This window comes from Galendromus occidentalis, unplaced genomic scaffold, assembly GCF_000255335.2.
Source record: "Galendromus occidentalis unplaced genomic scaffold, Mocc_1.1 scf7180000077471, whole genome shotgun sequence".
NCBI lineage: Eukaryota > Metazoa > Arthropoda > Arachnida > Mesostigmata > Phytoseiidae > Galendromus > Galendromus occidentalis.
Window position 1 is genome coordinate 303,228 of NW_003805459.1, and position 26,518 is coordinate 329,745.

General features: G+C 51.1%; 1 protein-coding gene across 1 annotated transcript in view; it reads right to left on the reverse strand.

Moving 5' to 3' along the window:
• Positions 1-6,554: 6,554 nt before the first annotated feature.
• The window catches only part of sif (guanine nucleotide exchange factor still life), a 42,010-nt gene continuing 22,046 nt past the window's right edge, over positions 6,555-26,518 (reverse strand). The window contains exons 8-24 of the mRNA XM_029111823.1: positions 21,361-21,534; positions 20,914-21,138; positions 20,631-20,774; positions 13,212-13,677; positions 12,897-13,087; positions 11,819-12,193; positions 10,658-11,119; positions 10,457-10,531; positions 9,824-10,015; positions 9,397-9,505; positions 9,030-9,242; positions 8,629-8,912; positions 8,183-8,370; positions 7,802-8,054; positions 7,449-7,640; positions 7,120-7,273; positions 6,555-6,757 (exon numbers count right to left, since the gene is read on the reverse strand). Coding sequence (XP_028967656.1) covers positions 6,555-6,757; positions 7,120-7,273; positions 7,449-7,640; positions 7,802-8,054; positions 8,183-8,370; positions 8,629-8,912; positions 9,030-9,242; positions 9,397-9,505; positions 9,824-10,015; positions 10,457-10,531; positions 10,658-11,119; positions 11,819-12,193; positions 12,897-13,087; positions 13,212-13,677; positions 20,631-20,774; positions 20,914-21,138; positions 21,361-21,534 — 3,900 coding nt within the window. The remainder of the gene's footprint in view (positions 6,758-7,119; positions 7,274-7,448; positions 7,641-7,801; positions 8,055-8,182; positions 8,371-8,628; positions 8,913-9,029; positions 9,243-9,396; positions 9,506-9,823; positions 10,016-10,456; positions 10,532-10,657; positions 11,120-11,818; positions 12,194-12,896; positions 13,088-13,211; positions 13,678-20,630; positions 20,775-20,913; positions 21,139-21,360; positions 21,535-26,518) is intronic.

Consider the following 26,518-nt stretch of genomic DNA (forward strand, 5'->3'; position numbering starts at 1 on the left):
AACCTGTGTTCTCCGCGCGCATACCTTGCGTTTCTCTGTCGAGTAAATTCGCCTTAAGGATTTTTAAGTTTCTCTTTTCACTTTTTTTTACAAACCATCACCACCACTGTCTTCATCGTCATAGTAATAGTCATCGTCACCGCCTCGCATTTCGGCTCTTTCCTCCTTCTGCAGCGTTGTTCGTTTCTTGCCTCACCGAAACGCCTGGATTGAATCCGATTCTTTCACTGGCAGCATCATCGTCATCATCATCGTGTAAAGTGATAGTGTTGATAAGAAACTCATCTCGAAAGATTCCGTCATAAAGTCAATTATGCTGTTGAATTTCGCGAACGAATTCCTATTTGGCTTTTAATCTGTCGGGCCCGCTCATTCCCCTGTTGTTTACTCTGTCTGTGTCACGGTTTATTGAAGCAGCACCAAATTCCATGTCGTCACAACCTGCGGCACCGCACAGTCAACAAGAATCCTCCTCATCGATGGATTTTTTTCAATCAGACCCTCAGTTGTTACGTCAGGAGCATCACGGGTTTTCCTCTCCACCCGAAAACAGGACTATAACATCATCGCGCTTTTGTAGACTCAATTGAATTTAGACGGAGAGTCGGTGCCGAAGGTACGTATTGTTCAAGTGACAAGTAGTCTGAGCGGGCATACGTGACAGTTATAGTTATTGTTGCTGATGTCTAAAGGTTTTTCATCGGAGTCGTAATCAAACCGCTTGTACTGTGTGTCAAAGTCGAAAAATTGATAATCATTCCGCCAAAACCAGCTGTGGTTTTCAGTGATGTCTGCTTTGTAAGTGACAAGCTTACAGAAGTACTTGCTGTTAATGTTCTTGCTGTCGGGTAGGTGAACAACGTATTTTGTGCTCAGAGTTGTTATCGGAGCCGTTGTGACTTGTCTCTTGTCATCCTTTGTTGTTCTTGATGATGTTATTTTTATTATTGTTAGTATCATCACGGAATACCGACTAAAATGCTTGGAATAGAGAATTGCTTGTAACAACGAAGATCCAAAGTTTGTCCGTGATCCTAGGTCGTTCTTCCATCACCGCACTCATTTGCCGGAAAGCCCCAGTAACAATTACGAGGAAACAAACAGTGTTCGTCATCATCATCATCATCGTAAACCACACACATATCCACATGTGTTTCTGGAAATTCACGCGTGGCTCAAATACATAGTTCACAGAAGGTGTCGACTGTTCGTGTATGAACCGAGCGGTTCATACGCATATGTATGATTCCGTTGATTTACCCGATAGATTCCAGTGAAGCATCCTCCACGAAGTTCCCTCAGGTCACGAGAGGTTTTCATGTGGTGCAGGATTAGGGTTCTCTCCCTCGCCTCTCGAGATGTTTGCCTCCAATTCCTCCTGCATGGATTGCGAGGTCATGGATAACCTTGGAGTTAACTGAACTCAACAGAGATCGTCATTCTCTTCTCCTTTTGTCTCGTCGACGCGGGCGATAGATAAGCGAACAGGCTGGCACACATAAATAGATAGATAGGCAAGCGTTCAAAAACTGGAATAAAATACCGATCGAGCACCTCAGTCTGATGCTCGCGGTTCTGTACAATACTTCATTTCACCGCTCCTTCCACACAGCATCTGGCCGCGGGGCAGGCCGATGCTAAAAATTGCAGCCGCTGCTGGATACCTCCCCACGCACGTGAACTGTCTCATAATGTGTTCTGTTTCCCCGTGCGGGGACGCATCGAGTAAACATTTCTTGATGCGTTGCGAGATTGATCAAAAACAAAACTCTCAACACGCATATCGACGGATCATTCGAATCGGTCAGTATTGTTCTCGAGTATCAATGCGCCTAGGACATAGATGATGATATACTGTAGATACGCAGTCCTTTCCCTTTGATCGTGACGACCAGTCTAGTCATCGATGAATGCAATCCATTCGTAAAAAGTGGGACAAGAAGAAGAAGACGACAACGACGAAGAAGAAGAAGGAAAATATAGTTCTCAGAACGATATAATAGGAACAGTAAATGGTTCCTGGAAATTCAAAACTGTATCGGAGCCGAAGCTGTGAGATTTCTCTGGAACGGAACGTCTCGATTGAGACTGCTCTTATCGGCTTGCCTCGCTCCAATCTACGGAAATGTCCACTGCTTCTGATCGCACATGGGATCTCCTCAGACCTCACGATGGATTCCTTCTCGACTTCGTATCGAACATGCCGGAAATGCAGCATTGGCACTTCTTTCGGTTCCCGTTTCGACTCGCGCGGGGCAGTCGGATTTCGACAACAGGTTGTAATTATCTCGTTCTTCAAATGGAGATTGCGGGATTCGGGTAGCTTTCCACAGCGAAGCTTAAGCCACTCGGAGAGTGTCTTATCGGCGGGCTCAGGTAGCAAAGCGGTTCGCTCCCTTCATGGATTTTTCCCGTAGGTAGGCCAGTTCTCAATTCGACCCAGATGAGATCTGATATGAAGTCCATGAGGAGACTTGGAAATCTCCATTTGGTTCAAATGCGATATCGTAGGGGAGGGGATGCTCCCAAAGACGGTCACATTCAGATGCTTACGATCGAATGCCTGGAGAGGAAATATGGAACTATCGGACGGGGGGGAGGATTAATCGAAAGACATGAAGCGCCAGACTGCGAATATTCGGGGTAACTCCGGAGTTCCGCCATCTAGCTCTGGATCCTACCGATCAACGAATCTTCAAAGTTCCGGAGCGGTGAAAGAGGGACCCTTGATTGCCCGTGCCGAAAGATCCTCTTGAAAAGTCTTTATTTTTGAACTGAGTCCGGCCAGCCGCGTCATCGCCATGGAGCTCGCTACACTTCTCCCCCCTTGTCTCTTGTGCCAATTGATGCCTCAATTCTGTGCTGTTGTCCCACGAATTTGAATTGAGCGGACAGAGTTGAGGACGACCGGATTATCGACGATCCGGAAGGTGAGAGACGCGTCATCACGTCATCGTGACCTTCGTGATGTCAGTGAGAAATCATACGGAACTGTCTTCAAGGACTCCTAAAATTGGATTTCGGCGGTGAGAGCACTTGTATCAATTGCGGGTGAGATCAGGAGAAATTCGCGACTCGGAATGCTCGCTTCTTCCCCCTCCGTTGGCACTCAATCCACATAGTTTCAACGCTCCCGAATCCCTCCATGTTGCGGTGATTGAATCACGCGGGAACTCGAAGTGACAAGTGGTTCAGTCGTCGACATCGGGATCTTGAACGAAATGTCATTCCCCTTCACTTGAAATGTTCAAGGTGAATCAATAACGTCTATCAGAGAACTATAAAAATCAGACGGTCAATATCGACATTTCTCTCGTTTTTCTTCTCTCGACATTTGTTCTGACCTCATTCAGATTTGTATCAAAGTGCTGTAGATCGCTGCCTTTCTGTGCGATAGACGCACTTATGCGATGCATCAGTCAGTGAGGTTTTGAGTACCGTTTTCATCAGGTCGCGAATCATTGGAAAGTTTGAATCACGGAGGTTTTTTGTTCTTGACGTCGGAGTCCCATAATTATTAAGGTTGTAATGTCGTCGCTGGTGTCTTTCGGAAAATGAATATTTCTAAACTTGTAGAGTCGACTGATCTGAAGCATGGGCGTTCAGTCAAAAGTTGATCTCAGTGCTGATGTCCCTGTCATCATCGTAATTGTTGCTTGTGTTTGGCAATGTTGAATCGGAGTATTCGAGCTGACGGATCGTAGGAACAGGAGAAATCATGAACCAATGGAGCGGCAGATATTAACAGCGGCAAACGATAAGAACGCATCCTCAGTGACTGTTTCCATGAGCGATCTGAGTGCGAAATTATAAGTTCAGTGTTTAGACTCGCTGCTCGGGGAGTAAGACGCGGTCGACGGGGGTCGAACAGATGAATGGAGGAAGTCTGCCGCGGTTCAAAGCGAATGCTCCGGATATACCCTTGCCGACATTGTTACTGCTGACGTCGAATTGATTATTATCTAATTAAGAAACTATGCGGTGCCGCAAGGCAGCGGCACCAGAACCAGGACTCCGCAATGTGTCACGGCCGTCCCCCCGGTATGAATTGCCTAAGCCTCGAACCCTTCAAACGTCGCCGCCGATCGGTCACTGGATCCTACGGTCGAGGAAGTTCTTTCGAGGCTCGTCCCAGATGATCGTCCGCTCGGAATTAAAAGAAGGAATGTTTCATATAGAATCATAGGTCGGGAATGCGCAAAGATCCTTGAAGCTGGAGATTCATTCATTTGACTCACTCAGTCAGATACTTAGAATGTAGACATGACAGCAAGGAAGTTCTCCCGTGTTGTTGTAGGTGTTTTGTGATGGGTCGGTCGCGATGACCATTCTGTACGTTTTCATCTTCCGTTATGAATTGTGATTATCGGCTGGTGATCGGTCAGTCGAGCGAGTTGAGAGTGTTTCTGTGTTTTTGTTCGGTACCTTCAACGTACGAACCGATCGACCTGGGATCAATCAATCAATCAACCAACCAACCGTGATTGATGTAATAAGACGAAGTTAAGATAGATAGAAGCAGCAGAGACGGCGGCAGGCTGGATAAGTTCTTGTTGATGACATAGTTCCTTTCGTATTAGTAGTGATAATAGGAGTAGCATCAGTGATCAGTAGTAATAATAATGATAATGCGATCGATCGCGAGTACCATGTCAATTAGGATAATAAAAATCATAATCAATAGATCCGATGATGATTCAACCATGATGATGACAATAATATTAATAATAGTGAACCGTAATCATAGCACTAGTAATATTAGCATCAGTAGTATCAGTATAAGTGGTAGTGGTATGATGAGTAATAATAATAATAATAATAATGATGATGACATTTGCAATCGGTTCTGATAATGATAAGGATAAGAGTGAGAAGTTGTAATAATTACGATACTTATGCTCTCGCTGATGAACGTTCCCGCATAGATCGCAGAAGATTTCTCTGGGGATATCAAAATGCATCTCCGTTGCTTTTTTAATCCCTCGGCGGCAGTCAGAGCCGGAATTTCCGATCAGCGATGCCTGGCGAATGTGTACTCGGCCTTTCACACTCTCATCATCATTGTCATCATTATCATAATAGTTGTGAGCTGAGATGGTTGGAATTTTCAATCAAGAGTTCGATTGGTTTCTCGACTTTTACAGGAATCTACCGGATTTGGCTAGTTGCGAAAGGCTTACCGCGGGAAAATTCCCCCAATCCTTTCTAATACATAGTGAGATCATTGATCATCGTCATCATCATCATCGTCCGCAGGAATAATGAAGTTCAAGAATCCGTCAGGAAGAAAACGAGTGTGTCGTCGATACAGACAAACAGACTGCTGCTGTCCTCACTCATCAGTCAATCGAGCACTCTACCTCGATTAATCGATCAATGTGGTGTGTGTGTGCCTCCCGTCAAATATCTGAAGCTTACTTGAGCAGATTCATTATTTGTTAACTCCTTCTCTGTCCTTCATTACTTTCCTCCTCTTATCTCCATCCCTTTATCTTCATCCATCCTCCAATCACCCAACCATGCTTCGTTTCTGTTATAGTATGGATTCAGGTACCTTACCTGGAAGGAAAACCGAAGTCTTATCGAACGAATTGACAATGAAAAATATTCGACGGGGTGGGGGATGAACCGAAAGAGGTCGCATGTAGGATTCTCGAAGGATTATCTGAGTAGATGGTAGTCGGAAGATTCTTACCGCTTTTTAGATGAGCACTTGCTGATAACCAAAACCCAGAGGAGACTTATTTACATTTGTATTTGAGTTTGATTTAAGAGATCGCCTTTCCTGTCTGCTGTCCTTCTGTGGATTTTGCGCTTTTTCATTTTTTCATCTGCATTCGTTTCTCGATTTTAGCATCATCTTCTTCACTTCATCCTCGTCATCATGTTATTCGTGTTGTTATTCTTCTTCTCATATTTCTGGAGACCGTTCGCTGCGTCAATCTTCTTTCCACATCGAGTGTCTACTGTATGGGTTTGCTTCTTTTACAATGGTTGATGTTGCATTTTCCGCGTGTGTGAAGCTCCAGCTCAGTGGAGTTGCCTGGAACTTGTCCTCGTCTCTTCACCATTCAATCCATTTTGATTTCTCCATGATCGCCCGAAGCCGGCGAATATTCCCCGCTCCAAGCTCGTCCTCGCTCGCTCACAAGTCATTCGTCGGGTACTACTACAGCTGCATTGCCATCGTTGGCTTTCGTGTTCCCCTTATCATTGCACGAATAGCTCAGTCGGTTTCGCGTCTGGATCGGGTGTTCGCTTGCTGCTTCGGCTTCGCTCGTCGGGTCATCGCTCCTTCTTTCCTGGTGTTCTACCTGCATGCTCGGCATGCGGAGCTTCGCCGACGTTGGCACCCGTTCTTCCGGGAACGTTATCCGTTTGGAAACCAATGTTTCCCGCGGACCGTTGGTGGGCGTCCGTAGTCGCAATCGTTCTACCGGGTCCGGCACCTGTGCTGCCTTCAGTCATGCTCGTGTTGAGATCAGTTGTCGCTGCTCGTTGGTTGTGTTGTCCTCATTGAGGATTTTCCTCGTTTGTCGCGTCGTCTGCCGTTCTTAGCAGGTGTCTTCCGGATACTGGTAGTGTTCGGGCGAATGATATTCATGGAAGACATAAAATTGATCCTGCTCGAGCTGTTCTTGCTCACTCAACGGCTGCTTTGAAGATCCGGAAGCAGCTCCCGCCGCCACCGATGCTTCCAGTCCGTTTCGACTCGTCTTCTCCCCGCTCAATGCATCGTCTCCAGGCTGTAGCTCTCCTGTTTAGATTATAGTAGTACTTCTTTATTTCCCATCTCAGCACCTGGGGATAGGACGGGGTTCAAAAATCAAATTGTGGCTTGCCGCTCAAAAACCAAGAACAATCATCCGATACGCGCATGCTCGCATGCAGGTCTACCCGTCTACGGCCAGTTCCGCGAGAGATTCTGACTCCTTGGCGAAATACAATGGCGAAAATTTCTTCGCGGAGATTCCATCGACGGCACTAGGCTTCACTCCGGACAAGAGACTTATGCGGCTGCTTGGGCAGACCACCGCGTCAGACATGCAAGCTCCATGAAACGATCAGGGATTCGGGTTTTCAATGCAGATTTCCAGAGATATTTCCGAGTTTACTCACCGGTGAGAGGTGCAGAACCTGGTCGAGGTTTCCAAATTGGTGAACTTGCTTCTTCTGAAGGTTGGTCATCGTATTGCTGTTGTTGTTGCTGTTGATTATTGACTGATGATTGAATCAGTCTCGCTTGTTGCGAAACAGACTGACCGCTCGACACCTGTTCGAGCAGGAGAAGTATTAGGAGGGACAGTACAACGGATACCGAAACGTCAGGTAATGGTTTGACTGCAAAAGTCGACACGCGTCGCCTCTGAATAAAATGTGGGTACAGGCAGGGGAGGAATTTCGTTCGCTCATTCTAGATGTCACTAGTGCCGTATTGCTTGCATTACCGATAAGGAGGAATGTGCTCTGGCCGCGTTGAAAAGGAATTCCGGCCGATCTTCCAGGTCAGAGTCTGAATTGTCGTGAATGGTGGACGCCATCTGCTGCAGCTGTGCGCCTCGTTGATTCCGAGCTACGACAGCTGCATTGGCGACTGCTCGAAGGTCTGTGGCCGCAACAGCATCCATTGAATCAGTCACCTATGCAACGTCATGCGGTTAATGTGGTGAACTCTACTCATGAGCGTGTTAGGCAGGAGATGTGCGAGAGGCAAGGGATGCAAAAGATGAAATATCCAGTCGACGGTGACCAGGCTGAGTGATCCGATAGGTGTCGTCTCTTGCGAGGCACCTGCACTTACGGTTCGACTGCGAGTACGGAAGTCGCTTGAAGATCCGGTCGCCGCATGCAGCGGAGACTCACTGTCAAGAAGATCTCCGGAGTTGTGTCGATTTCGGCGCTTCCCGCTCAAAGTTCGCGTCATGGTCTGGGCCCCGCTGACCTTCGTCAGGGCAGGGTTGTCTTTGCCCGAGGCCGGCACTGTCATGTTTCTCACGCTCTCACGGATTATCTGACGTATGGTTCGAAGGAAAGCGTTCCGGAACTCGCTTGTACTGAGAGAGGGATGGACATCCGTGAGCTATCCGTACAGTTCATGTGGATAATCATTGTTCTGGTACTGGACCGATTTTCTTCGATCCATCTTTCGGATATGCGGTGAATCGGTTCGGAATTCACTCACCTATTGGAAAGTTGATAGAGCTTTTCGGAACGCTTCTGAATTTGAGACTTGAGATGGATTAGCTCCCATAAAAATCTCGAATCGGCATCCTTTTGGCTGCTAGCCCTAACTTGTACTTCGGTCACCGGGATCAACACTTGATATCGAATAATTTCAACATCGGATGAGGGAGTTTTATTCGCCCCGCCCTGGAATCGAAAATTATTCGTTTTTCAAAGTCCTTTCTCGCGGGAGGAAACGCTTCGAATCTCAGAGACGTACGACTTAGTGATGGCAATCGCCCCGAGAAAATAGTCATTCCGGAAGCCAAGTCCGTGTAATTAACGACTGTGGCGTCGCCGACCCCGACCGTAGGAGCTCGGACGCTCGGTTGCGGGACGGAAGTAGACCTGATATGAATGCACCATACAAGCATGTCATGCGAGCGAATTTCTCATAAGCCTCACCATGAGTTTTTTCTTATGTCGAACCCGTTCCTTGCAGAGAAAAACGACCGCCGTGCGGAACACAAAACACATGGCGTGAAGTTCGAGACCTTTTTTGATCTTCCCGAGATATTCTGCGATATTCAGCCATTCGACTCCTCCGTAATATAACAACTCTCCGGGACTCAGGTCCACTGCTTGTTTCGTGGTTCTAGTGTGCTGCCTGTACAGATGTTCGAATATCGCTCCATATTCTTCGTGGATTCGCTGCATTTCATTGATGTGCTCCGCAACTCTTTCCATTCCTGTCGCAATGAGAGGCGAATTAGTAATGGTTCATGGTCATTGGTCATGCATTTCGCGGAGCTTGAAATCATGTAGTGTTTGGGATCGAATCTCAAAATCAATCGCTCGTCGCCCACCTTTTAGAGCTTCCGCCAAATGCTGATGTTCTTCAGTGACAGGATCTGTGAGCTGTTTCAACTGCTGGAGAAGTAACGGGTACTTGAGTATTCTCTGGATCGGCTTTATGAGGTAGGATTCGAGAGAAAAGCTATGCGTCCCCTTCCGATTCTGCACCGACGGAGCTGACGATGACTGGCACATTTCTGATAGAGACAAGACACCGCCCTCCGCTGAAATGGAGATCATGCCGTGCGTCAGTAAAGGCGAGATTGCAGTCGATCACGGTTAACGCTTTGGTCCATCCCCTGCGTTCTGCGTTCTGGAAATACGTTCTGGATCATTCGGTCGAGGGGTTCAAATCGCATTCCGGGAATAAGTACTCACTCGGATGTAGAACCTTCTGCGCTTTTGAATGACTTGCACAGAAGGAGCTATACAGCTTGAAGTGGTCGGTATAATACATGAATGAGTTCCCCAAAGCAAACAGAATATTCTGCAAGAAAAATTTGCCTTACTTCCTAGACATGGGCCAACCACGAGGAGGCCGATTTGTTCCATGAGTGGCTCCTGATTGAAAACGATAGGAGAGAGAAATTTGAAGGTAATTCCGAGGAGGGGCGGGGGGGGGGGCTTGCGCTCCCAATAGGGCTCATCATCGCTCGGTCATGTGTTATGCATGAATGTTGATGAGGACTGAAGGGGCACAGAGCCGATCGAGAGAAACCGACAATGGGAACGGATCGGACGCCTGGAGTTTTCTTTCTCGGCGGAGTTTCACCGACGCGAAGTCCGAGGAACCATGCGAGCTCACCTTGAAGTAGTTTGGATGTTCGAGCTGAAGGAAGCTTGGGTCAGATTGTAGCGCTTCGTCAAGACTCTGAAGGAACTGCTGTTGGAATTGAACGATGTCCTGGATGTTTCCGAATAATGTACTGATTTCACCATTGGTGAAGAACTGGTCTCGTTTCGCCGAGTCTAGATTGTCCAGCAGACTGTTTAAATGCTGAAAAGATCGAAGATTTTTCTGTGAACGAGAGCCCTCACGTGATACCTGTCCCGTGGGGTTTTCGCTTCCCCTCCTCAGAGCCGATATCTCTGTCGGGTAGCCACGGCAGACTCAGTCGACGACCTCTTCATTCAGTCTTTATTTAGAGAGCTGTGTGGTTCATATACAGGACTGAACGAGGACAGCCGCGTAATTCGTTCTAATCTCGTTCGATCGAGAAGCCTAATTAATGACGGGATGGCTATAATCCGAATGTTGATGATCGTCGGGACCCAATTCGCCGCGAGAATCATTGACGGGGTGGATGGGAAGTCGACCGAACACATTGGAAACTCGACTCGAAGTGAAAACACCCATCCTCTGGGCACCTCGTGCTCAGTTTTCGGGGAAATGTAGAAATTTGGAAACAGAGCGAGTTCTATAAGAAGTCCGACTCACCTTGCTGACTTCGCTGTTCGGGGGCAAAGTTTTGTGACTCACGGCGACATACCACTCAACGAGCTCTCCCATTTGCTGGAAAAATGTGCGACGGCTAGAATCGAAGATTCGACGATCGGTTCGCAAGGATAGCATCGCACTCTCTTCCGCTGTTTCGGACTCGAGGGATTGCCGAAAAATAGATTGCAGACTACAGCTCACCTTTACATAAGTTCTCTCAGTATCGACCAACTCGAGGATGACTTTGCGGAGCTTCTCCGCGTCTGACGTCTGCTTCGTGATTACCGTTTGCGGCGTTGGCCCGGCATACGAGGCTGACGAAGGATACTGCGGAGCCGATCCGTCTTGTAGAGATGCCAGATCGATCTGGGAACCACCCAGACTCGATCGGCGCCGATCTGTACCGCCACGACAATATTCCGTCACTTGTTCGGCAGTTTTTTTGCATGAGTCCTCAATGACTTTGAGCAGCGATTCCATTTGTTCGCTCGAGAGCCCTGTGGCTCCAGGCTGCTCGCACACTTGTTGTACCGGAGACGGCGTAGGTCGACCAGAAGTGTCGGGCGACCGCGTCTCTTGAGATCCCCAAATCGGTGAAGGAACGATCAGTTTGCCGATCATTTCCTCAGACAGCACGTCGTCACAGGGAGGAGGTGGACACACCTGCAACGGATCTTCTTTACCGGCCGCTGACATCTGACTGAAGGGGAGAAGAAGACACTCAACGACGTAACTCAAATCGGCTCGAAACGATCCAGTGCTGTTGCCGCCGTCTGTACGTTCTTCGGCACGTCCGTCGGTCGGTCAATGCGTTCCGCTGCCCTCGAAGTCGCCGTCGACGATCGATCGCGCGCGCGCGCGCCCGCCCGCGCCGCCACGACGACGACCCTTTCACTAATCATCGGTCATATCGAATCGTGGTAAATCGCCGAGTCGGTCGGTCGGTCGATCGATCGCACCGTGCGCTGACGGCATGGACGATCATGTGAAATCATCACATTGACGGACTAACGACGCTCCCACCCGTGTGTGGTGGGACGTAGAACGTACGGTCGAGCAATCGATGCCATCGCCACCGCGCCTGCCTGCCCGACGTATAGCGCGGATTCCGAGCGTGAAACGCTCAAATCACAGATGATCTGGTGGTGGACGCTCGTTGGTACGAATCTGTCGGTTCGCGGGATGCACCATGCTCCGCTTGATGGTCGTGGAGGTGGTTGTGGTGGTGGTCGTGGTGGTCGTCGTCGTGCCGGGTGGAGTGCGAGCGAGCGGGCGGGCTTTCGGTCGGTTCGGCGTTCATGGCATTGAGTTGGGAGAAGGAGGAGATGGGAACACGTCAACACAACACGGGGGGGTACGTACCAACGATTCGATGTAGTCTTCGGCAGATCGGACGCTGCATGATCCAGTGGGTATGTCCGGAGCCTCCATCCGTGACGAGCGCACCATCATGCATAGGGACAGTTCTTCTTGAAGTACCGACTCAATGTACATCATGTCGAGGTCGGCGACGATTGCTCCATTGATCACCATGATCTCATCGCCTTTGATCAGGCCCTGATTGTGGGCGAGACTTCCCTCTTCGACACGCGAAACGTAGACACAGAGTTCGTCTTGATGGTCGCTGTTTTCAGAGAGTTCGGCTTCTACCGAGAATCCGAACAATTGATCGAGGGATGCCCGCGACAGTTCCACTTGATAGAGAACCTTAGGACACACTTCCAGGCCTTCAAACAGCTGCAAGGAAAACACCAACGATTGAGCTCATTGTCGAATCCTGCAAGCTGAACGGCGCCACCACCGTCGCCGCCAGCGACGATCAATGTCATTTAGAGCCTAAGCGGTAGCCAGCCAGGCCATGGTGGAGGAATGAGTCTGCGACTCGTTTTTCCACAAGGGGGTCAGTTGTCTTCCTAATCAGGCGGTGCTTCGAAACAAGCAGGACCCCCACGAGATTGGACCGATCAGCCACGGCCCATCTACTGGTCAGACGGATGGACTGCTCGGTCAAGGTCGACGGCGATCATTAGTGTGTTACATGCCGAAACCCTTGAACACTATCAGTGCGCGATTATGGTTTAGCTTTCAGATGGGAGCAAATCCTGATTCCAACGAGTCGGGGGGGGGGGGGTTCCGATGAGCTATTCCGGGAGCTCACAGCGTCGCATCGGCTCCCATCGTGATTGATAGTTCGAAACGGAGGGAGAAAAGCATCGAGATAAACCCCGAGACGTGGAGGAAGGGAGCTCACTCGGCGCTTCTCGCTCGTTGGTCAGATGTTTGTATTCACAATATATATTTACAATACAAACAGCAATGTCGCGGAAGTTCAAACATCGTCCCAGCTCACTTTAGGGCTCCGGAAACAAACAACTCTTATCAACAAACCCGTCCCGCTCCGAAATCGGACGCTATATGATAATTAAAGACTGCTACTCACGAGGTTGTCGAGGAGCTCGGTTCGAGGAGCGACGTAATACTCTGGGCTATCAAGCGAGGCTTGGAAGCGCAGGAAGTAATCGTTCGGTGGAAGTTGTCCTTTACAGCAGGCGGCTCCTAACAACTCGTCGACGGTCATTCCGTCGCGAATCCCCAACAAAACACTCTGAGTTTCGGGCATGGCAACTTCGACTGCAAAGTCAAAGGTCGATAATCAGACCGATTAGGGATCGGGTTCCTGTGAAAGGATCATCGGAAATTCAATCTGATAGAAAATTCAAGATGTTTCGCCGAGCACCGATGCTCTGCGACTCACCAGTTCGATCTCCTAGTGATGGGATATCACTAGAATGCGTCGATGATTGCGTATTGAGGTAACGTGAGCTGGCTGACCTTGACAAGGTGTTTTGTTGCTGAGATCTTGAATTTGCGGCAGCGGCAGCAGCCATACGTCTTTTAGAGGCGCTCCTTCCCGCCAGAAGGTTCGAAAGTATCGAAGGGCTTCGCGCGCAAATGTACGCGTGAAATGAAGACACCGTGAACACACCCAGCTGGTTAAGGGTCGATTTGGTCGCCTTTGAGACGTGCGTTAACAGGTTCTTGGGATTGGGTAGTTCTTGTACTTGGAGGGAGGCCATATAGCACCGCAAACGGAATTGCTCGCAATGCAACCGTTCCAAATTGGCCTCCCATTGCCCGATCTGCTCTGTCAGGGTGTGCCGACTATCGGAATCGGCTACGACAGTCAGTTGAAGCTCGGCCATGTGTTTGAGCTTGGCATCCTGGAATGAACGGTTTCCGTTAGGGGATGTATGATCTCAGTTCGGATGGAGCCCACGAAAGTTGAGGAGATCTTCCCGAGAGAATAGGGCAGATACTACTTCGAAAGGAGGTGGATACCACGGTCGAAAGCCTACGTACGGTCCTCTTATGACTAATAGCAACAGTCACGTGAAGCTAATGCACATGCGAAAGGCCGTCCCGCGGGTTATTGCGCTCCTGTCCTCTCCTTTATGTTAGCGTGTTATTATTGAGCGCAAAAACGAGGATATATCTTGTGTCTCTCCAAGTACCCTCATCTTCCCAGCCACTGCTCCCGTCCGTTCCTCTTTCCCTATAATCTGGCTGGGATCTCCTCACTCGACTCTTCCGGAGTGCTGGTGAACACACACGTAATGAAAGCGTTCCTCCGGTTTTTCCCGACCGGAGCGAGTTCTCGCGCTCGTGTACGATGGGAAGGAAAGCTGGGAGGGAGTTCGCTCGCGGCTTCCCAGTACGCTTGTTGCTGCGGCGCTCATATGCAATATAGAGGAGTACTCTCCAAACCACATTGGATAAGTGGCGGCAGTCTCGGAGGAAACGCGAACAAGAAGTGAAAGCTACGTTGTCCGTTCCTCCAGGCTACTCGGCCACGTTGGTTGCGACAAAAAAACTGTCGAATCGGTCGTACGATGTTTGCGTTGGCAGTCCATCGGGGGGGAGCTCTGGCGGGTGGTCTGAGCGGGAAAAAATTGCGAAGCAGCTCACATTGTGCTCGGGCATCTTGGAACGATGCGAGGAGAATCGAGTTAGGTACTCGAGGAATGCTAGGAAAAACACTTCAAACGCGATGAGTTCGCGCTGGTCGCGGACACCCTGAGGATTTCTCGTGTTCGGCTGCTCCTTGCCGTCGTCGCGGATGTTGGAATCGTGTCGCCGTGAAATTCGAAGTCGATCTTTCCCTATTGAGCGTTGTATGTGACTTGTTGTCGACGATGGAGCAATCAGTACGGGTACCTGCTACACTGGAGACCCGCCCAACTATTCTCTGGGCTCGAGCTCTTCCGGGCAAGTTGGGGCAGGCAGGCAGGCCGACCGACGCTCGAGTCGGCAGACTGGTGGTGGAAGAGACCAGCGCGAGAGCACTATTAAAAGTAGAATGTGAACGCTCCGCTTGGGAAACTCGAGAAGAGCGAACGCATGGTCGGCCGAGCAAGCGAGCTCACAAAAAAAGTCAAGGATTCGCTTCGTCAAACTAGTAGATTTCTCGACCTACCGAACGAGCCGCCAACCAGCCTACTCTCTCGTACAGCTCACTAACTGGAGGAGGGGAGAAGGGACGAACGGGCGAGCGAGCAAGCGCAGGGGACTACATCCCACACACCCGATCGAGGGATTGGCGACGTTGTTGAATTTTGCCCAGGAGCGAGGTCCAGCAGCTGCTGGCCATGTTTCTATGATCCTCTCCGCGCGACGAAGACGGAGCGGAGGAGCGCTTTGAGAGACTTTATGAAGTCAGGCGTTGCTCCGAAATAATTCTTCATTTCTCCTGCTTCATCCGCCGTGGACGGCAGCCCCAAATCGCTTCAACTCCTCCGTCGCTCCCAATTACTTCATGCTCCTGGCATTGCTTCGATTTCTGCGTCCGTTCGAAGACTCTCTTCGGATAGCGGTTGGCTGACGTGAGCGTGTTTCCGAGGAAATTCTTCTTTTCTCCCAAAACGGTCCGTATTGAGCTTCCTGTCAGGAGCCATCCGGTGAGAATGCCCTCTGGTCTGTTTCGGCTGTTCATTCGGCTCCCGTCGAGCAATCTACGAACCGTGGCCTCAATCTTCCGAGCGGGAAGAAGAGGAACTTCCCCCGCCGATATCCCCGCTGGCACTAGCGAGTCTTCACGAGGTTTGCGAAAAAGGCATCAGTCGACCGGCAAGGTCTGACCAAGCGGACGGCTGGCTGCCTAATTTACTCGTCCTCTGAATCGACGAAGCCAACCGAGTTCTCGCCATCCTAATCATCATTATGGTAATCGAGGCTAACATGGTGAGAGTCAGCTCCAGAATCGGAGTTCGTGCCAAGCACGATGTGAGAACCAGTGACGACGAGCGGGTCTGTAAATATCGAACCCTTGCGAGACATTGTGTTCTTGCGCTTGAGCCAAAACAGTCGGAGCTATTCGTCCTTGACGTTGCATTGCGGTTCTAGGAGCTCTTTGATTAAAATCTACCACGAAAGCGCTCGTCTCGTTCCCTACTCGTACTTTGTTGTCGACTGCCGTCCTCGGTGAGCTCCCGGCTCGTTCAACTCGTTTCAAGGTCGCGCGATCGCTAGCGGAGAAAATCACAATAAACTTGCCAAGAGAAGAGGGGAACATTCAGACTAGCGGATAAACCGATCGGCAAACGAGAAGCATAGTGAACGCAACCGAACTTGATGATAAATTGAAAGCCCCCGGAAAACCGCTGTGGGTTGAAGCATCGGCGGAGTCGGGCCAGGCCATTGCGGAACTTTTCGCAATCCGGGGCTTTTCGCTCTCGCGTGTAAAACTTGAGATGATGAAAGTTCGCGGGAAGCCCTTGCAAGGTGGTAATCGAATCGCTTGCCACGATGGATTCCCTTCGGCGACTGAAACAAGTCGCTGGGATCTTTCAAGGTCTCAAACTCCCGTCCCAGCGGCGCTCGTGAAAACCTCGGGGAAACTGGAACTCGAGTTGGGACAGCGATGAATGGCGCTCAAAGCGGAGCTCCCAACTATTCGATATCGGGGCCGATAATTCCTTTTGAAATTCAATTGCGTGTCCCGGTCGGTCCATTTGTATCGGGGAAGAGTGGAAACGTAGTCGTCGTCGTCGTCGTCGGGGGTGCCTCCTGATTATCAGGAGCTCCTTTCGTGATATCGTATACCATCACATAGAGGACGTTATATATGACGTTCCGCCCGACCAACCAGAGCTACGGCTTATCGCGATGTAGGTAATTCTGAGCAGTCTCCCAGTCAGAATCTTATCTAAGCTACGTCAGTGGAGCAATGACGGTCTCGTTCCCATTTTCTTCTAGTGTCGCTCTATTTCGTCGCACGCTAGGCCGCCTTTATTAATACGGTGAGCGGCTAACGGTTCTCCGCAGAATGGTTTCCGAACGAGATAACTCATGACCAGCTGTTACGACGTCCCCTCGGGGTGAGCGTAACGAGGAAGGAGCCTGACGAAATCTTTCCTCGAAACCAAACAAGTCCTCGTCTTGTCGATGTAGATTCAAGCAGATCTTGTTTCATCAATTTGGGTCTCCCGAGTATTCGTCTCGATCACAGCGCTGAGGAAAGCTTTCTTCCGAGCTCATCTCGTCTTCCCCCGTCCCTCGAGGGGGATGGCCCTCCGTCGTCGAGCGGCGTCGAGCTTCAGAGCTAGATGACCGGAGATTGGCGGATTTCCGTCACTATTTCCGCTCACACCTTTTGGCTCAACTTGGCCGCCGTCGGGCTGCTTGGCGGGTGCCAGCGGCGTCCGAGCGTTCTCTCGTCTTGTTGTCGATGAACTGAAGCAGAACTTGGACTCGGGATTCCAATCCGAGTCGCCGGATGACGCTTCTCGAGTCTCGGCGAGGTCGAAAGAAGATTCGCTATCTCAACTCGATGCGACATCTCCACCTTGCCGCTGACATTTTTTCTCCGTGTCAAGAGCCTGACAATGGCAGCCGTTTGACCATTTCACAGGAAGCCACTTCGATCCGATTTCGGGCAGTCTCCTGGATCGGTGTTCGACCATCCGTGCTTGGATTATTAGATCGCGGACAATATTTCTCCCTCTTCCACAATTGGCGACAGCAGTTCGACAAGAAGCTACAGATCGACTTCAGGATGAGGACAACTTCCAACCGGCTTGATAGAACCCGGCTTTCAGAGGGAGGCTCTCTGAACTCTGTGGGTCACTGGATGCGGTCAACGGGAAGCCGACCGGTGTCGGACGGCGCCATATGTCATGCCTCAACACGTTCCTCTGGTGGAGGAGGTCTCTCTGTTGCCAGACCTTCGGGGATGAGGCCCTGTGATCTAGCGGAGCCTACCCTCGACTCGACTGGATTCGCGGATGTTTGGACAAATTAGGAAAAGTAATAAAATCCGTCGAGTATCCGGGCAAGCGGAAAACCGCTCGGAAAGTCGCAAAGTGTATTTACCCTCGACTGCCTGCCTGCCTCACTCGTCTCGCTACTGGGGCCTAATTTGAAGCCCGCGGAGCGTTTTCGGAGTCGACTCCTCGTCAAAGTCGATGTTGGCACTGTAGCCGATCACTTCAGTGCGGCCTCTCTCGGTCGCTCGTTCGTTCGCTCGCGAGCGAGCTACCCGATCCCGACAAGTAAATGAACTGTGATGGAAGCGGGAGGTCCGGATGCCGTCGATTTGCAAGCGGAAATGTTCGACACAGTATTACTTTGGCCCCGACGAACGTTTTGCTTTGCGCTTTACATCTATGCAAATTAGATGCGCGCGTTCGAATTTCCGTCAGACTTGAACGATTCCTCGTCAGTCGGTCGCTCGATCTATTTGTAGTCGGACTCGAGCCTGATATTAGACATTCGAGTCGTGTATTTATGCACCTTTGTATTCATCGCCCGAAACTTGAGAGTCTCAAGACTCAGACTCCGATTCGCATCGGATATCGAAAGATGAAGGAAGTTCTACGATCTCATGTTCGTGCTGGAGCGTCATCGATCGTAGTCGCTCGAGAGGAATAAGCGACCCCCTCTATAGCTCAGACACCTACACGCGCGGCCAAGGAGAAGATGGACAGGACACTTAATGCAAGCGGTAACTCTCGCTTGAAGCCGGAGTCAGATAGTGTGGCGCGTAGACTCTCGCATGGTTGGTATCTCACTCGTATCGTGTGGATCGCTTGATTGGTTTAGTCGGTGGCGTCGCGGGCCAGCCAGCCAGCCCAGCGAGTAAACATTCGCGGCAGATAATTGTAATGCACTCCCGGCAGAGATTCCTAACCTCGAATGGACGTTACTTGAGGGGGCCTCGTCGGCTGCTTATTACGTTCTCTGCTCGGAGGGCACTCGCGTCACGAGTAGACCAACCGTCCGGCGAGTGCGCCGCTACAATATTGAGTGTCAAGGATTTCAAGGTCGGCCGTTTCGGGGAGATAAATGACGCCATAGAGATCGGGAAAATGCCGCGCTCCGGAGATCCGGGGCCAATATCAGGTGTGATTATCGGAGATGCTCGCGGGAGGCTTTCGGGTCAGGAACGCGATCAAAAGCAAAAACACTAGATTGCCGACGACGATAGGGTCGCCATAAACTCATTCATGAGCTCGGCGATTCAGCGGCGAGCTCCACGATATGAGCGATGGTAGCCACACCCTGTTGCTGCTGATGTTCGACCTTTCGGTGAGTCGATCTTCGACTCCGAAACTCGAATAATCTCGAAAAGAGAAAAATCTTTCACCGGTTCCTGACGTCCTCGATCGCCGCCGCGATTCGGATCCTGAGTCGTTCGAGCTCTCGAATCTCGTTCGCTCATGGCGCTATCTCTCCATCCCCTCCTCAGCGACGCTCGAGAGTTGCGTCTCAGAGCCTCCTCTGAGGTGTACTGCCTCGGAATATCCTCGATATCCTGAGCTCCTCTCCGGCTCTCCTCGATAAGTTCTCGAACGAGTGGCAGCGAGGGCGGTCTGGGATCCAAATCTCCGACCTACCGAAAAGCCGTTCGACCAGACTGTCCGCGCAGGCAAGTCGGCGGGCCCGCAGTCTGGCAAAGCGGAGTTGTCATCGAAATGGGCCGATATTCGGTTTTGACTGGCGTTACACTCGACGGTGGCAGCTTTTTCGTTAAAATCGACGGTTCCCCGTAGGGATAGCACTCCTGCTCCACTATCAGGTTTTGGAGGGAGGCCTTGGTTCTAAATTGCGAGCCGTCCGAGCGGTCGCTGTGTTCGACCGCCGAATAAGCAAATGAATTCAAAGACAAACAGAAGACGATTGAAAGGACAAACCGTCCCTGCTTTCTAGAGGGAGAGCGGTGGTTTGGCATTCGAGGACGCACAACAACCGACACCGACGACCGTTTGACCGAAAACGAACCCTGTGCAACGTTGAGCTTCTCGAAAAGCGCTCCGAACATTACCACGAGCATCTGCTTCGTCTGTTTGTCGACGAGACGCTATTCCGGCGGGCATCGGGTAAACGAGCGAAGTTTAGTCTTGCAGTTGGGTTCGGCTCTGCGTCGGTCGCCGGAACGTTTCTGGAGAGGGCTGGCGTGGTGCCAGCGAGCGTCGTCCAGCTGGTACGGTCAAGCAGCCGCCCTCTACACAGAAGAGCAGCTATAGCGGCTGGCAGGAGCGAGTGTCATTGCGCAGCGAAGGCGTTAAAGTCATCTGAAGGACAGACATCCGAGCCGCTATGAGTGTAATTGAAGCGTATTTTGATAGAATCTGCCGACGGCGAGAAGGTCTGAGCCAACCGGCCGGCCGGTCGGCCACTCAACTCGGCCTCCGGGCGCCAGCAGAGGCTCTGACCCTCTAATTCCTTAGAGTGGCCGCTATTAAAAGTAAAGAGATGGAGGCCCCGAAGATGTCGATGAGAACATTTCAGGAGGAGACGGGCGGCACTGAGCATGGGAAATGGAGAGAACCGGATTTACTGTGCCGAGAGAACCTTTCAGCGATAAAAGACTTCCTATGGCCGGCCGTCGTGCCGGGACAGCTCTGCCATCGTTTCAGATGGATCGCACCGAGGCGCATCCACCGGGGATGACGAGGCAATCATCCAGACAATAGACTCGATATCTTCGAACTCCATATATAGTGCATGTATTTATGCTCGAATCATCGAAGCGCGTCGGAGAGGATTGGAGAGGGCTTGCGGGAATGGTGGTGATGATTATCTGTCCACTGCCTCTCCGAGCTACCGGATCCGATAGGACCGAGCTCGGCTTATGTACCGTGATCCGTCTAAGCTGTGGGGAAAACTTGGAACTCACCGATTCAATTTCTTTCTCGAGCCGATAGATCTCCTCCTGGAGTAGATGCAATGTTCCAGTCCGACCTCGATGACGTGCAAACGCCGCAGCGCAAGCACTATGGATACTATGAATCCAATTTTCGAGCTCCACCTGACACGGTGCCTGAAGACGCAGAGAGAACACTCGCTATTATCGTGTTGAAATCCAGGATGTATCTCATCAATGTCCCTGCTGGCTCTATGCCTGGCTCGATGTAGGTAGCTTGTAATTAAGAGCCAGGAACTTCGCTCATCGAACTCACTTGAAATAAGTACGCGTCCCCGAAGGCAGTTGACAGGCAGAATATGAAATCTCTCTTGGGATGTTCAGGGATGGGTTGCATGATTGCACCATCCACAATGATGAGGTGCTTAGGCGTAGCATCAATTGCCCTGCCTTCGCGGTTATCACAGGGATAGAACAACAACGTTGTTCCTTTCAGGCAAACCCAATACCCACGCCAACCTCTCTTTCGGGCGAGTTCGACCTGAAGCAAGAATTTTCCTCATCCGTATTATTGGATTGCTCCGCTGACGCCCAGGAACACGATTAGCGAGTCTGATCGTGTTCGTGGACGAGAGCCCAGTCGCGCGTGCTGTTCCCGCGGGCCTATGTTCATATTTCCCTCTTATCATTAAGCTTACTTCCCTGAGCAAGGTGACTTCGCGCACCGAGGTACCTACTCGATTGCCGGAACGGGAACACTCACCTGGTGTCTTCGTCTTAACAGCCACTTTTTGACGCTAAGAAAGCCAGCCTTACGGACAGCACCTGTGCAGTTAAAGGACGCGGCCTTCGATCGATATGGACTTGCGCGCTGTGACTCATACTCATCCTCGTCGCTAATCGCCGTTGTCAGCGATAATCTCTCGTCATCTGACATCTGAAAAACGAATTTTCTCACTTTAGTTGGCGATCGTGAACACCGTCGACGACCCTCGCCCTCGACTTCGAGCTACATATGTGTCCATAAGGCATCCGTTTTAAATGGCCGCTGGAATAATTTTGGAATTAAAAGTTGGAATTATTCTTCCCGCATCCGAATCGGCAGACGCCAACCCGTCGTCAACGTTCGAATTCTTTCCGTACGGACACGGGACCTCATTTCCTATCATGACCGGAACCTCCACGATCGGGGGATTTCTCCCCCGTCGGAATCCAATCCCCATATTAGCTATGGGATAGACCCCGGACAGCGGCTTTTCCTTATTCCTCTCTCCGGCGGATGATCACCCCTCGTGCGACCCGCTTGTTTCGAGTGGAGTATTGGTAAACGGAGCTCCCGTCGATATCATTCTGTCGGGTCCAACTGCCTCCCGCTCTGGATCTTGGGTATATACGACGGAGACGGCGTCGATAGCCGAATCTATCTCGTTCAATTCACGTAGCGCGATCGCGAGCCATTTCTGATTCGCCACGATCTGGATTCATTACGCGGCCCTGTTGACCGGTTCGAGCGGCAAGCTGCAGGTAAGCTGCTTATCGACGGAGTAGTGCATGCGGCAGACCGCCCGGTCGTCCATGAAATCTGCAGCGGGACGACAAAGCTGGATCAGGCGTCTCAGCGGTCAGTAAACTCTTATTTGTTCCGATTTGAAGCCTGTGTTTGCTGGACTGATGGCGGATCGTAGGAGCATTAGTCCCGGCTGTCTATCCGGAATCAGGACCGTCTTAGCTTGCGGTTGTGGACGACGTATTCGAGTGACGCTCGCCAGACGAACGGGACGCAATCGGGACGTCGAGTCTAACATATGGGTTGACTTAAGACCATGTTCAAGGCGATGCTCCCCTCATCTTAAAACCTGGGCGCCCTCAGCAGCGGCCGAACGCAGGTCCCGCATTCGAGGGGGGGGGTTTCGGAACAGCTTCATCCTCTCTTTTCCTTCGCTCCGGACGTCTACACAACGGCCTACGCACGCCGAGAGAAGGTCGTAACCATACGGGAATGGGCGAGCGGCACTTTATACGTTCGTGAATTTATTGAACGAGCTCGGAACGAGACGGAATGAGACTTGAAAGAGAAAAACTCCGTTTTGGGTTCCTCCCGCGAAATTTCTCTGGACTTCGGGTTGTACCTCGAGGTATTTCATATGGGAAGAATTAGAAGACCCCGAGGCAACCAAGCACCCTAGACACTATAGATCTTCAACGGAGCGGAGCAGTGCACTACCTAAGGAAGACAAAAATGACACTTTCGCGTCCTTCGAGAGGAACGCGAGAGTCTGGTGCCCTTGGAGACCGTTAGAGACCGAGCCTCAAGATCGAGCCGCCCACAGACGGGGAACGGCGCTCGGTGTGCGCATTCATGGAGCTGCCTTTGTCTCCCGGCGAGGCCAATTGCTAGTTTCGTGGAGACCTCATTGCGGTCGAGCTCTTCTTAGAGAACAAGTACGCATCCGCCCGGCAGTCGACCGGAGATACAGGACGGATCCCGAAGGTGAATATCAAGCACCGGCCCCGTATTTAGGTTGACCCTTCGTGCTCGTCCTCAGCTGATTGTCTCGTCGTTCCGCGCAGTCTGACTCTCGATGATTCCACTACGATCGAGACCGGAAAGGCTATGTTTTCGTAATGATACTCAAGGGAGCGACGACGTGATGATGGAGCAGAAGTTTCTCTTCATGAGACCTTTTGATCCCAAGCACCCATGCTGCTCGTTCGAGACTTCAGGAGAATCGCAGTACAAGGCGAGCCGCATAGCGTGCCGATGTTGCTGCTCCGCGCGGGTCGCAAGAAGTTCATTCGAGACCGGGTGCGGGTAATCGATTGTATCCGCCCTCGCGGCGAGCATGCTTTGAGCTAGGACATCCACCCTTCCATGGACGTGCCGAATACGGGTCCGGATCCCATGCGCGAGGAGCATCTCAATGTTTGGATTCTTCGAAGGGGAATCGTGAAGTCCAAGGCCTCTGGCGACTTTTCTTATCGCCGGAGGGGAATCACGGCATCCCGTCGCGAATTTCATCACATGTCGAGATACACAGCTGGTCCTGTCAAAGGCCAGATCCAGTGAGATTAAATCAAGCGTATTGAACGAATTGGAGACAGACGAGCGACAAGGACGACTGATGAGATCCCGTTCGCATCCTGATATAATGCCACGCTCCTTGATCCTTCGCGCGAGACACGACATTCACAATACGGACGACCTTCAGATCCTTCTCGGAACCGAGCATCCTTGCTCACAGACAGAGTCCCACACCGCGCAAACATTGACGGTCGAAGGATATTTCCTCTTCGTTCTCATACCTTTCAGTGGAGTTTCCCACCGAGCTTCTCAGCGTAGTAGGTTATGCGGAACGTCATTTCGCCACGATTCCTCGCACCGCCACAAGGAGAAGCTCAATCGAACGTAGAGAACGCAAACTCCCAATCCAACCCGTATCGAAGATACACTTCGAGAAAGAACTCCCTGCGCAAGAGGCCCCCGTAATTCCGATTCTTGATCATTCTCTGGAAAGATCGGCAACTTGGGACGAATTCTGAGACTTGGCACGCAACAGATCGGAGACGGTACGTTCGTCTGAACTCAGACGCACAGACGCAACGAAGACGATCACTTTCGAATTACCCCCTATTCTCATCACCGAGCCGCTAACCCGCCCGCTCGCTCGCTCGCCTGACAGCCCGAGACGACGGATTCATCTTGTCGGCCGCACACGATTCAGACGAGCGGAGCTTTTTCGTTCCAGATTGCTGCCGTTGCAGTTGTTGTTCCTCTTTTTCTTCTTCAAGGCCGAAGAGGCGGGGGTCCCGTCCGCCCGCCCGCTCGCCTGCAACTTTTGGAAACGAGCACACGGGCGAAGCGAGTCGGCCTTGTCCGGCCTGGCCACGAAAGAGCGCTTGTTCGAAATGTCGTTCACTTCATCTACGTCTAGCTATCTTAGTGAGCTGTAATGATTTCAGAAGATCGTCGTGCGGAGGGAATGCCCGATTGGATTGAGTCGGTGGACGACAGACGCAGTGATTACCGTGCCGTCGTTCAGCCGGTCTGAGAGAAGATCCGAGCAGATTGCTTCGGAAACCCGCCAGGACCAGGGTCCATGCAACTACGAACAAGAAATATCAGCGGTGCGCATGCTCACCGAAACGCGTCGCGAAGCCCTCCAGGAGCTTAGTGGAGGGACAAATGATGATAGAAAAACGGATAGATCGGAGGAAGCGGCGGATCTTTGCGTCGGAACCCCCAGGATTTTTACGCGGCTGCCTTACCACAACAGGAATCGCTGTCACAACGACAGAATTCAAGCATTCTATGCGAAGGCTGATCTCCCATCTGAGCTTCCCCTGGGGAACTCTCGGCTGCTCGACGACTCCTTCGAGAGCTTCCCCTTGAGGCTCGACGGGTCCCTCTTTGTCTGACATTTCTTTCCGCATGCTCGACGAGGGGGCTGAGCAAAACGACTCGCGTTTTGGTCGCTGTTTTCTCTGTGCCCGTCCTCTCGGGTAAATTTGAGAGCGCAGTAGGGCACGCAGGGAGAGATGATACTACCCTGGCCGCCGCTTTCACTCATGCTCTCGCCGGAACCGACATACAAGAGATATGTATGTATGCGCATACGAGTATGCGGATAACTAAGATGCTCGTTCCCGAGCATGGATCCGAGGGCCTCAGTTTCACTGGGGTGTCATTCACCTCTGAATGGAATTCACACAAATGGGAGACAATTCGAGGAAGAACTATCCGCCGCTAAGGCTCGCGAACTTCACATGAGGTACCGCTCGCGGAACCAATGCGAATCCTGCGCTGATAGCCACTATGCTTGTACTTGTTTATGCACAACGCACGACACAGGCACAAACATGTTGAGGAAGCGGAACAATCAGCGTGCCGGAGGGAAAAATGACGCTGACGGAAAACGGATGAGCTCAGTATCGGCTGTGATTACTTCAAGCGGTTCCGATTGATCCGATGTCGTCAGGACATCGGCTCGAGAAGACTCCGCGGTCGTTGAAATCGCATGCCCAAGAAACGATGAGCGAAGCTAAAAACGCATGGAGACCCTCAATCGGAACGATCGAACGTTTATTGTCGACTGTCGGAACGGTTCGTGACTTCGTTTTTTTGCTCCTCGCCTCCCCCTCCCCGCGGCGAGATCTCCCGAGGCGTATGCAAACGAAGGCCATTATCAGCTGGAGCAAATCACATTGACGGATCACCGGACGTTGCGTTGGAGGAATGAATGAACGAAACGGGAAAAGGAAGCTTCTCTCTCAGATGATGGAGCGCGGAACCCCAGTCAGTCCTGTTCGACGGTCGCCGAATTCGTTGGTCGAGCGAGCGGGGTGACGGGAGACTTCGACGCCACGTAGGGAAAAATCAGGCTCAGGAACGATTCCGGGGAAGCGCACAGCGCACTCCGCCGCGTAAGGAATTAGGTAATTGGTGATCCATCTCCAGGAATGTTCTCTCCAAATACGGGGCCATTCTCGACGTTTTTCGGGAGGTTGAGGTCCGCGTGGAGCCTCTCGGAGGATGTCTCGTAAAGGGTACAGCTGGGTAAGGGGGCGTTTTCGGCCACGACTCCGATTTTCGAAATGGATTGCGTGGCGTAATGTCCCACTCTTTAGGAGCATATTGACGCACTCAGATCATCTCAATCGCTTTTCAAGTCCGAATGGTATGCGAAAGAAAAATTAAAGTGTGTTCGGACCGCTGAAAACACCTGAAATCTTTGAACGGTCATTGCGCGAGAACGGGATAAGCTAGAGACTCGCGCTTGGTGGCGTTCGAAAGCTGGGAACAAGAGCTACAAAACCATGCCCCAATCACCGTCCTGAGATATTTTCTCCATGAGATACAGATCGATTTTCGTCTGGAAAAATCACTTTTTCATGATTTTCCCGGAAAAAAATGTGATTACCAA